General features: G+C 35.7%; 1 protein-coding gene across 2 annotated transcripts in view; it reads left to right on the top strand.

Moving 5' to 3' along the window:
* Positions 1 to 7025: 7025 nt before the first annotated feature.
* The window catches only part of LOC102690702 (kelch-like protein 1), a 54751-nt gene continuing 48737 nt past the window's right edge, over positions 7026 to 13039 (top strand). For both annotated transcript variants that reach the window (XM_015364514.2, XM_006639378.3), the window contains exons 1-2: positions 7026 to 7221; positions 7754 to 8232. In XM_015364514.2, the coding sequence (XP_015220000.1) occupies positions 7829 to 8232 (404 nt within the window). In that variant the 5' untranslated portion in view covers positions 7026 to 7221; positions 7754 to 7828. The remainder of the gene's footprint in view (positions 7222 to 7753; positions 8233 to 13039) is intronic.

Genomic DNA, 13039 nt, shown 5'->3' with positions numbered 1-13039 from the left:
CACATTGCATGTTGCATTTTTTGTGGTGTTAATCTGATTGACTTTTTGTTATACAGGTATAAGTATACTATAAGTACTGTATACAGTACAGTAGGTCATTATTTTTTCATACAACAGTATATTGAAATCAGAAGTCCTAAAGATCACTATATTTCTTTTTCTTCTTTGAGCATCTCTGTCTTTGTGGATGTAAACAATTGTGGACAATTTTATTGGGTATTTTATGCTTATAATTTCCCAAAGGAACAGTTAAAAAAAATACAGACCTTGATCAGTACATCTATAAAAATCTTCTGATGTTTTCTGCTCTTTTCTGTGTTGTTTTTCTGGGAACCCCTGAAAACCTAATTCCTTTTCTTAAATTCATGTTTGTTTTTCACATTATAATAGTAGCAATATGCTTCCTAATGCTTCAAGTATTAGCTGACATGCCTGTATGTAACAGTTCTGTAAAGATAAACAAAGGCTGTAGAAGGCACTGTTTACCAGTTCATTATTTCACTCCTGCGGGAAACTACCATGGAAATTGTAAACAAACCAAGACGTTCATGACCTCCTTTAGGTGTACATGAAGCAGCATGGAGGAGATACTTACAAAGATATTATATTTGAATAAAATGCTTCAGATTTTGTAGTGCACTTCTTATTCTGTAATCCAGAAAAAGAATAAATAAAAATAGAAAACAACTTTTTGAGCTCCTATGAGTTATGAGATCTCAAAATATAATTAGATTATGTATAAATGTATATACCAGTATTATCTTTCTAATTGAAATAATGATATCAGTAGTATTCAATTTATTTCAAATTACACATTTAGATAAGTCAATTTTCTTGGGTTAACTCTTTGTCATAACATATTAATGCACAAAAAGTTACCTGAGGCAATGAAAGAACAAAACAAGGCTTCAGCTCATGAATCAGTCTGTGTTATTATGGCATGGTCCTAAAATCATTTTATGAATCTCTTTTATGATTTTATAGTCTATTAACTCAGGCCAGAATGTTATCTGCAGCGAGTGCTGCATTTCTTTATGCTTTTATTATCCATTTTCTAGAGTATTTTGACAGGGAAATAAAAAATAAATACAACGTACAATAATGGACAGATTTGATTTTTCCCTTGAAATCACAGGTGACTGTAGGACTACATTGCTTTATTTAGAACCCTCATTAAAAAACTGTGGGTTTAATTTATCTTGTTCACAATCAAAAGGTCTTTAAGTATTGATTGTGTGTGTGTTTGGTATAAATCTGTATACAAAGGTGCATGTCTAAATAATGTCATTCATTATGGTCAGTTCGTCAATCTGCCTTTCAAGACGAAACCGAAATTGTCAGTATGATACTATAAGTTATGCTCTGTAAATCCATTAGGCCTACAATATATATAATCACACGTTTAAAAAACTGTTGCTCATTAGGTACCACTGTTTTAACTATTTATTAACTGGTTAGAAGGTTTTATTAGTTATCCAGTTGATTAAGTTAACTGCAAATAATTTGCACAATACAGAAAGAAGCTGTAGGGTACTGCATAGATCTAATAGAGAGAAAACAATCTTGCATGGGCAGATCAAGAACCAATTTCTTGATCTACCCAATATGCATTGACAGCACAGAAACAAATAAAAATGTAAACACTGAAAGTAGAAAGACATAAAAGATGCGTTGTTTTGGCCCTTCATTAACCTCATTATTAAGGCCTCTTCAGGTGCCATCACACTTCCTCACATGTGAACACTTGAAGGAGGGTCAAGAGCCTTTATATTTCTTTCAACTCTTCATGATGAAATTAACCTTATTTGTAAAATGTAATATTGTTAAATAATTTGTAAAATGTAACAAGTTTTATGTTGTTAAAAAGGTGTGCTTAAACAGCAAAACAAGATAGATGTCATTCTAAAGGAATCCACTGTTTGTGATAAAGCATTCAAGCAATGAAGGAAATTAAATATCTGTAACAAAATCAATCGATTTACGGTAATGCAAATTTGGCAAATTCCAGATTAAGTACAAAACTGTGAACCCATTGAAAGTACCATATGGTCGCCATGTTGCCACAGGCGAAAGCGAGAGTTCTTGAGAATTGCAATATGAAGTGGTCCTTCCTGTTTAGTTTTTTAATATAAATGTTGAGGTTTTACATGCAACTGTGTACATTTTACTTACGTTGTGGTTTGAAATGTACTCATCAATACCTATAGCCCAAAATATAAAATAGCATTGGAGTTCCCCTATAAAGCAACTACAGGTAAAAATGAAATGGAATCTCAGTATTCTGTTCTGCTGTTCTGGTACTGTAGCTTTTCATTTGGTGAGTGCGATGGTTTTGGTTTCACAGAATACAAAAAGTGCTGTGAATGATGTCATAATTAGACTGGAATTTTACTTTAAATGTCAGATACACATTCAATGCTGGGCTAAATATTTACAAGCTAATAATGATACAGTTGGAACAAAGCAAATACAGTGATTTCAGTACCTGCATCATGCAATAACAAAAAGATAAAGATGTGAAAATAACCTCATTAACAGCAGTGCTTGATCTGGATGAAATCCACTAGAGCCCTCCTGTCTGCCTTACCTTCAGTACCAGGTGCCGGACAAACGCTAGGGACATGGTCTAATTAACACAGCCTTAATAAATCAGCTTTGACAACAGCCTACAGTTATGCAACTCAAAGGCGGCATTAATGGGCTAAATTAAAAGGAGTCACAGTTTTCAAGTCTATTGATTTTAATGTAAAGAAAAATATTGTTATTTCCCACATAACAATGTAATTGTACTGTGCTGTAATGCTTTCCAACAGTTCTTTTGACCCCTACTCCTTGTGACTCAGCACCCTTCATAGCAAACCCAGTCATATCAAGCTCTGGTATATGATGTTTCCTTAAATATAACTTAACTGCAGAATGAATCCAATGTATTATGAATTTATAAATACAAAATATGTAGATTAAAAACCAACTGAAACACATACAGTATTGTGTTTTTTTTTCCGCATGTGCACTTTTCAATCACCTACACTGTATAAACATACATGTATGTGAAAAAAGCAGAAGAACAGCTCTGCTCTCTGTTGCCTCCTCCATTAAGGTGGCTACGAAATGGAGAATTACAGACCACGAGGATTAGTCAGTAATTGAAATAAATAATCTTAACCCCAAAGCTGTAAAGGATATGGCAGGGATAGACCCGAGGGGTTGGCATAATTAGTGGCACTTAAGTTCTTTGTTCTGTGGCACAGCTTTGGTGAAAAGAGTAATAAATCAGGCACATTGAATTAAACAAATATTTATTAATAATGACAATAACACATACCTAGAACACACAAAACAGAATATAACATGCAAGTTACTCTATTTTCAAACAAGGTGTCTTGAAGGTCTACATACAGTACTGACCGACCAGAAAAATTCCAGACTGCTGCTACTGTAAGTATTCCCATATAGATCCTATACTGTATAACACCCACACAGGCTAAAAGAGAGATAACCCTGCCTTCTAAACCAAACAGAATATGACCTACAGTTAAATATTTCCATGTATAAACCCAGAAGTTACAAAATGAATAGGAACCTACTAAATCTTCCTACTCTAAAAATGCATCCACTAACCAGGATTTTTAATCTATCGATTCTCTATACAGGAAATCAGAATTACAGTACCTAAAAACAACAGAATGGCAAGCTCTCTTAACAAGGTCCAAATACTTGACTAGAATCAGGTCTTAAAAGCCAATCAGAACAAGGACCACACACATTCAAACAGATTTATTGGCATGACCGGTAGATTACAGTGTTGCCAAAGAATATACAGATAATACATTTTCAGATATTTACAATATAAACAAATCATAGGACATTTAGAACACATAGAACTCATAGGTTGGTTGGTGTCAATGAGCTTCCAGACAATTCCTTTGAGCGATGTGTCTCAGTCTGAGACACCAAAGTCAACCAAATCACCACTCAAGATACACCTCAGTTCCTTTCTTGCTTTGAAGGTCCTGAGAAATGTTGGCAAATGCCAGGTGCTGACCATTGTCACTACATTCTTAAGACACATTCAGTAATAATTGTAATGGTATTTATCTATTTTATATGGATTTAAGATAAACAATCAGTATATTGTAACATTACGAGACTTTTTGCTTTATTTCATTCAATTTCATACAACAACAGTGTAACAGGGGCCGGTCCAGGCTCCCGTGAAGCATAGTTCAGGACCCTATGCAGACAGGATAATCCAGAAGTAAGTGGAAAAGGACATCAGGGGAGGATCAGGATGGGTTGACAGACAGGGGGGCGTGATGGTGGTGATCCAGTGCACAGGGGGCTTGGCCAAGACAGGCAGGTCCAAAAAGTCCAGGGTCCAGAACCGGGTGATCCAACCAAGACGAAACAACACAAGGTTTAAAAACTGGAAAGGGATGCAGTACAGAGAAGGGGAATAAAACCAGAATGACGAGGCCAGGCGCTCCAAGCCCCAGACTCAGATGGTCAGGACATGATGAAGCCGATGTCGTCGGGTCTCTTCTGGACCCGCTGGTAGGCGGGCTTCCTGGCGTCCATCTTCCAATGCTGAGCCCAGAATAGCAAGAGCGCCCCGCTTAAATAACGAGGGGCAGGTACATGTAATCACCAAAATGTGAAAGAGCCGGAGTGCCCTTAAGAGGAGGGATTACAATCTGGACAAACAGTTGTTTACTATCAAAACATTTTTCCAACCACATTCAACCTTGTGAGTGTCTGCTTATTAAAATTGAACTGTAGACATTTAAAGAAAACAAAACACTTCAAATCCTTCATTAAAAACTGTTGATTTCAAATTAATACCTCTTTGGCTTTTAATTTCTTTTCTGAACCTCTTCAATGTTGATTATTTGATAAAAATGAGGTCTGTGCTTTTCTTATAATAGAAGTATCAGCATCATCAAATTGATCATATTGCTCCTATTGTAAGGGCTGCAGGCTGTTAAAGGGTATTTACGCACAGAATTCTTCTCACAAAACTGTAACAGTCATTTTGAAACATTTGAACCATGCAGCTATTTTGGAAGGTACAGTATATGATACCAAAGCTAGGAGCAATACTTATGCAGAGATAAACTAATTGTATATCCTCTTTCCAACTGTGATTACTGACAGCTGAGGTTTACAGTTCACAATTCAATTCTGGATTAGAAACTGTAAAAAAACAAATAAAATATTGAGTTGGAAAGTCTTTCATCAGTCAGTTTTTATTAAATTTTCTTTTTATAAGGATATATAATACACAGACCTTCATACTTCCTAATAATTCATACAATCTAAAACAATATTGCACTATTACCAAGATCCTTGCATTATAATGTCAAATCCATACCCTTTCCTCAGAGTATCTAACAAAAATTTACCTACCTGTATCATGCTGACCTTCAGGATAGCCTAGTTGTTATTGACTGATACATTTTTACAGGATTCTAATCTATCACTAAATATTTAGTTTAGTGACAGATTAAGAGCATCATAATAATCACATTACTTTTAACTGTGAGAATTTCACAACTATATTTTCAGGACCATTACAAATTCTTACAAACTCTTGATTCATTATTCATTCATAGATTCTTTAACATTTGTCATTGACAGGGTTAATCAACAGGCAGTCTACTGTAAACGTTGCAAGCCTAGCTGTCTTCAGAATTACACTGTACATCTGCAGTGCTTTGAGTTTGCAGAAGGGCATGTTCTTGCATCAGGATGGTCAGGATGAGCCTTCAGGAAGCGCAGTAGTAGAAATCCCAGAGGTCATCTATTACTGATGGACACCAGCTGGTGCAAGTAGAGCTCCAGCACAGGCTGCCACACATGGAGATTCCCATCAGTTTCTCCAGTTTGTAATTCATGGTCAACATGGCAATGGCAGAAAGGTGGTTGCTCTCTGTGTTTTCATCCTCGATTATTCCAGGCTTGATATTCAACAAGTCAAATCACCTCACCGCTCTCCAGTCACCCCTCTCACTAATGAGGTGATTTAGTGCTAATGCAACAGTTGGACTCACTTGAGTGTGTCATGGATTATTGTCATGAATGATCAATTTAAAAAAATACCAGGGTGCTATAAGAAAATATACTGTACAGTATGTTCACATAATGATTTTTGAATGTGAGTACTATGCTGAATTATTTACTATCCATCACTTTATTGCAAGTGGATGCATCCTGATTTTATGATCAGTTGTAACTGCAGTATGTACTGTATCAGTCCAGTTAAACAAATTAATGCTGATTTCCTTCTTTTTTGACAGTGTGTAGCTTGTTTTAATGCTATAAGTGTCCTCTGAGGTACCACTGCAGTACCTGTGTGACCTATAATTTAATGTATCTTCTTAACAGCAATATTCTGTTGCCTCTCTATAGTTCTTTCAACTGTTAAATGTTTTACATAGATAATTAATAAGTATATAGCCTGAAGTCTTTGTTCATATTTTATATCACAATAAATTTATATTTGAGACCACAGGAATTGGAAAAAAAACTAATTGTAGGATGAAATATCACATTAAAAAGGAAATGATTTAGTTTATTTTAAAACACTTTAGTTTGATTTATCCTGAAGCATCATTCTTCAATTCAAATTGTAGCAAATTTCACAACAAATACTCTTTTAAGATTTCTCATAGCAATCCATTCATTCACATGCATTGTCTTGGCTGGTGTTTGCTCTAGCAGTATAACCTTCTCCTCAGCAGCCTCCAAACAGCCTTCAAACAGCTTTTTTTCTCCTTTGATCTGTTAGTTCACTAACTGGCTTGTGTTTACTTAATTTACAGAAAGCTCATTCGTGTGAGCGTTATTCTGTACATATTCAGAAATAAAAAATGCACACAGGCAGTTAAGGCTTAGAGAGCAGGTTAAAAAAATATTAAAAAAGAGAGAGAGAGAAAACTGGACTTGAACTCCCTTATCTCTTTGAAGGCAGAGATGCGTCACTCAGTTGGATGGGGAGGAGGAGGAACAGAAATCACACTCCGAGGTCCCTGACAGCACTGGCATTTGTATTTAAAAAGAGTCTGCTTGGAGACTCTGTCAGGCTATTTGCCGGTTCTGCCGCGGTGAGCACGAGCTCCCTGGAGACGTCTGGGAGGGCTGGTGAAGGAAGGAAGCTTATAGGTGACTGCTCACTTCTGCCACTGCTCAGAAGGGGACAAAGCCAGCTGCTCGTGCTGTTCAGTAAGGCTGCTCTAATCTGATTATTGCTTGTGAGCTGCTCTTCGCGTCTGCCTCAGCGTGGCCACTATAGCTTCAGCATGTGAGCCTGTGTGGAGCAGACTGTAAGAGATAATGCTAGGCAGAAACATCTCGAGTGGTGCTGCTGCATTTTAATTATCTTTGAATGCATGTTAAAGGCACCAATCAGATTTTTTAAATGTTTTCACATAACAGTTTGCCCGTTTTTCAACCTAGAGTTGTCAAGTACTTGACTGGTGTTTTGCCTTTGTCACTCTCTTCTCTGAATCCATGGCTGTGCACAATATTCATGCACGAGTCCTGATATCTCTCATCCGACTGAACTGTCTCCACATGTGTTCCATTTTGTCACATTGTATCATGCTGAGCAGTGAATGGATTTTCTGAGTTTGTCAGGTACCATGCAAATATAATCCTGAGATACTATAGCCTTTGTTTTTGAATGGCAGTATTGCCTTAAGATGTAAGATTACCATTTTTTTTCCTGCTTAACTGTTTTTTTTGTTCTTTACAGTGATGCTATATCTTGAGATATCTGCAGGTTGAGCACGTCTACTTTGCAGAACCGTACCTACGCTTGCTGTTGGAAATGTCCGCCTCAGGTAGAAAAGAGTTTGATGTGAAACACATCTTAAGGCTGCGATGGAAACTTTTCAGTCACCCGTCTCAGAGCTCCGCGGGAAGCTGTCTTCCTCAGGACAGCTTCGAGCACTGGGGCCCCAGTCAGCCTCGAATAAAGAGCCACAGCCACGAGAGGAGTGCTTTCAAGAAGAAAGTCAGTGGCGTGAATGGCTCTCTATTTCCATCGCCCAGCAATGGCAGGCATGGAAACCACAGCTGCCAGCAACAGAGAACAGTTTTCTACGTGGAAGCTGTTGGTGAGATGCCTGGAGTGGAGTTCACCGGGGAGGTCAAGCCCTTTGGCCATGAAGTCAAGGAAGAAGAAAGCGATTCCGACAGCAGTAATGTGACAGGACTGGGGTGTGGGAACAGGTAAGGACTTTTTAAAAGAGATTGTTAAAATATGTTAAAGTTTATTCTGCAGAAGAAGAAATCAAAATGCATATTATTTGAATAACTTTTTCTTTTCACTTCCTGGTTATTTAGAGATATTATAATTATTTCATATTATTTGGAGATAAATAGGTATTAGTGAGGTAGTTTCATTTGTTGGGAGATATAATCTGGATGTACTGTATAGTTTTAGAGAGCAAAGTACTTTAACTTTTTAATTTAAATCTTCCACTGGGCGTTTTGTTACTCAAGCAGCCTGTATTATACCATCTGTTGTGTTTGGTGAAGATTTACAGCACACACTGCAGCAAAACAATGACTCTCTTGAAATATTAATAGGGTGAAGGAGCACAGATCATTTAAGAAATACAGTATACAGCTTGAAGATTCCTGTACAGCAGTCTCCACCAGGCAGGTTACATTGCAATCAGCTGTAGTAATACAAGGGTCAACCTGAAACCGTAGTTTACTGTAACTTGGAATTTGCAGAATTGTCATTGGTAGTGTGTACTGTATGTGTGAACTGTAATTATAATGTATATACAGTATAGTTTTACACACAACTGCAAGATGATCCAGATATGATTTCTATTTTTCAGAATCATAGCTGTTACATCTGTTATGTATAAATAAATATGAGCATGAAAGCACAGATACAACATGAAATGTGTCACTCTGTCCTTTACATGGACCTGATTTGAAACTTACATTCAAGAGACCTACTTCAATATAATTAAATAAAGACAAGGGTGAAAACGAAACAGCTGATGTTCACTTTAACAGATACTAATAGTTTAACTTTTGCATTCTGTTGCTATCTGAGCAAATGGATTACATGTAGGTTCATGAAACATGACAGAAAGCTTATTCTTTAAGGCTTTTCAACTTGCAGATATAAAAAATGAACTGAAGTAAAATGACAAACAATGTGATAACATGCACTTAACACATAAGGAATATCCTTAAAAACAATGTGCTTTAATGGATTTATTTTAAATGTTTACAGAACACATTAAGCAATACTTAAGGAAAAGGTAAGTAAAAATTGAAAAAGTGCCAATTCTTACATGAAAAATAAGCACTGAAAATAAGACAGTAAATTAGGGGTGCAATTCACATTGATTGTTTGTATGGTGTTAATTTTCTAGATCAGAAAAATGGTGTATTTTCAATCACTCTGAAGTAAAACAGCTTAGGAAAGTAGATTTATAGAATCTGGTCACCCATGCTCTGGTAGTTTCTAATCTTTTATTTTATCTCAGTAATAAAATGATATTTATAATTCCCTCTAAAATGAATACCTTATTCTTCAAACTGCACATACTGCACATAGGGCGGAGCGGTGGCTCTGTGGCTCAGGATCTGCCCCTGTGGCTGGGAGGTTGCCGGTTCAACTCCTGCGGCTGGCAGAGGAATCCTACTCTGTTGGGCCCCTGACCAAGGCCCTTAACCCCAGCTGCTCCAGGGGTGCTGTACAATGGCTGACCCTGCGCTCTGACCCCAAGCTTCTCTCCCTTTCTGTGTCCCATGGAGAAAAGCTGGGGTCTGCGAAAAGATGACTTCCTAATGCAAGAAATTGTATAGGGCTAATAAAGAAACAGTATTATTACTGTATCCATGTCCTTGTGTTTGCTGAATACCCATAAGAAATCAAACACAATTACAATTTTAGCACAGCTGTTCTGGCATCCAAATATAAATGCAACATAGGGAAAAACAGCAATCTCTGCTGTTAAAGTCTGATATTTACAACACAATTATATTTAAGACAGATGAAGGTAGCCTGAATCATAGGATGCCCTTGAATACTTAACAGTATGTGCTGTGTTCTATGAAAAATTACTACTGAAAGCAGCAGCTTTTCAGTCTAATAAAACTGATTGAATAAGTAAGGATCAGTTTTACTCTGCTGACTTTATTTACAAGACAAACAGCCTGAAAAATGTGCCGCCTCATAAAAGACCTGATGACATGGCATAGATTACCAAAAATGTGTATAAACATACTGCATACAATAAACATACATTATATACTTAGATAAAGGTCTGAACATTTAACTAATGTTTTGGTGTTGACTTCAAGCAATAAAAAAATACTGGATTTAATCATTGTAAAGCATCTTATTAACTTATTTCTATAAATGAATAAGATATTACCTATTAACTCATAGTATTCAGTTAATACTATGAATACTCCCGCCTCTCACTCCTCCTCCCTCTCAACCTTTGTTCTCCCGCTACTTTACCTTTGCCTACTGCCCTGTCTCTCTCACACCTGAAGAAGGCTCCACGGCCGAGACGTTGTGTTCTCTTTCTTCTTTTTTTCAGCATGGAATAAACCTATTACTTGTTCCGTATTCAGTTAATGTTCTTTATTGTAATTATTAAATATGACAGCATATCACAAGAAGAGGAAAATATCCATGTTTTTAAATACATTAAGTCATTTATTGTATGCACAGAAATATTATTTTACACATATGTAAAATATAGTTATTGATAGTAAAATATATCCTGTGTAACATTTTGTTGCTGTTCCAGAATCACAGGCAATGAATTCTGAAAAATCTCACAAGTCTCTCATGTAATCCATGATAGTAATTTATGTACTAGTTGTAGTTTATAAAACTGTATATTCGGAGACTGCTGTGCTATTGACAACAAAAGTTACTTAAGCCAAGGTAACATGTGCCAGTTCAAAGAATTTTATTTTTCAGCTACATAAAATGAATACACAAGCTATGCAACTGAATAATATATCCATATGAGCACTAACAGAAATTGAGAATAAAGCTTACAGTATACTCTACAGTATATGTGTTTACTGTCAAATATATACTTGACATTAAAAAAATAACATTTAAATTAAAAAAATGTTATATTATCTGCATTATCTATCTATGTTTCCTCCCATGAATATCCAATTTTAAGTGTCTTTTTTGTTTCCCTGTCCTTCTACTTAAAATATTTGTCGTGCTAGTCCAATGGGAGAGGGGTGATATATTTTTTATAGAAAATAAAAAAGGAGATGTAAAGTCACAGGTTCAATTTAATATCATGATCTAGTTTTAGAGGATACAGCACACAGTCTGGTAAGTGATATACAGTAACATTGACACTGACTACACTCTATGTGGTAGACTTGTATTTTTAAAGTATGTTTAATTAATTTAATCAAAATGTGTTTGTTAAATAGCTCATAAAATAAACCACCTTATCTTCCTATCTTCCATATTTTTACCTCTACATTTCAAACAAAATATAGTGAAATTTGTTCACCTTAAACCACTCACTGCAGAATGGGTAGTAACATTTCTTGGCCAGTTTTGAAACCCTAACCCCTTTATCAGGTTACAGCTACAGCAATTTACTTTAAACAATAACATTTCATTCTTCATTTAATGTACATGTATTCCAAAGATAATGTGTAATTATACTATGAATATGCGGGCTGTAGTGCAAATTGTTTGTTTATGTACTTCTGATCAGGCATTATACTGTACATACTGTACACATAGAATAACAGGAAAGACAGTGTAAGTTTTGTCATTTGCTCCTTCTTGCTCCTTTGTTCCTGATTTTTAGTGTTTCAGTTCGAGTTTAATGCACTCTAATCATAGTCTGCAGAGTTGTTTCTTAAGGGGAAAAAAAGAAAAAAAGCCTTCTGAGTTGGCTCTTTTAGTGGCTCATTCACAGAATTTTCTTACTTTTGGGGTGCGTTCAGCTACGTCTTCTGCTTTAAGATGCTTTATATCATAGTGTGCAAATATGGCATTTCGTCCTTTCTTGTTTTTTTTTTACTTTTGTCCCAACATTGTTCCTCAATGATGATCTGCTGTTCTGTTATAAGATGTTTTGCATCATAAACACATACTGTATCTAATGTATGTCTACATTAATGAAATGAGAAATATCATAGAAGTACTGATTTCCCTTTATGTACATTGTAAAAAATAAAGGTGGGATGAATACAAAATGGTGTAAGCTACAGTACAATGCGGTATGTCCTGTATAGTGCCACTAAGGTCCAGCCAATACTGATTGCTTCTCAATGGTCAGTTTACTGTTTCTTAAGCAAGGCCACCAAAGCTGTAACACAAACACTTTAAATACATCAATGTTAGTGTAAGTCCAAAGCTCTTGAAATATGTTTTAGTTCAGTTTCTTAGTGACATGTACTGTATAATACATTTGTTAATCCAGGAAGTCTGCTTCTGTGGTTGTAACATAAACATCTCCATGTCTTATTACGAGTGGGTCTCTGCTCCATGGTCACCGTTTACTATGATTCCTTTCTCAGAAAACAAAAATGTGTATCAGAAAGGATTCACATTAAGCAAACATCATTTCCAAAACAACAGCAATCACTGGGGTTGTCATATACTGTACTTACAGTACATCTTTAATAGAAAATCAGAGAGTCAAACAAACAGTAAATAGTGAAGCTGCTTAGTATGTCAACAATTAAATAATAAAACAAAACATCCTGTCGTATAATTAACAATCTAACAAGAATGCCAAAGGGTGTTGTTGGCATTTATCCCAATTTCAGCAGATATAAAGAACAGGATACCCCTTAAGCTGCAATATAATAACAAAAGGATGTAACTAGTAGAAATTAGATTACATATTTCAGTATGCTAATGTTTAATGAATAATAATGTTTATTTTTATCAGTAGGTTTTCCTTATTTGATTTGTGTTTGATTTGAGCTATTACATTTATGTCCTAACAGCAATAAAAGTGATACTGATGTTTTTTTTTATCTGGGTGATACTAATAATACT

Source organism: Lepisosteus oculatus, chromosome 15 (assembly GCF_040954835.1).
Source record: "Lepisosteus oculatus isolate fLepOcu1 chromosome 15, fLepOcu1.hap2, whole genome shotgun sequence".
NCBI lineage: Eukaryota > Metazoa > Chordata > Actinopteri > Semionotiformes > Lepisosteidae > Lepisosteus > Lepisosteus oculatus.
This window is presented reverse-complemented; position numbering and strand designations above follow the sequence as displayed.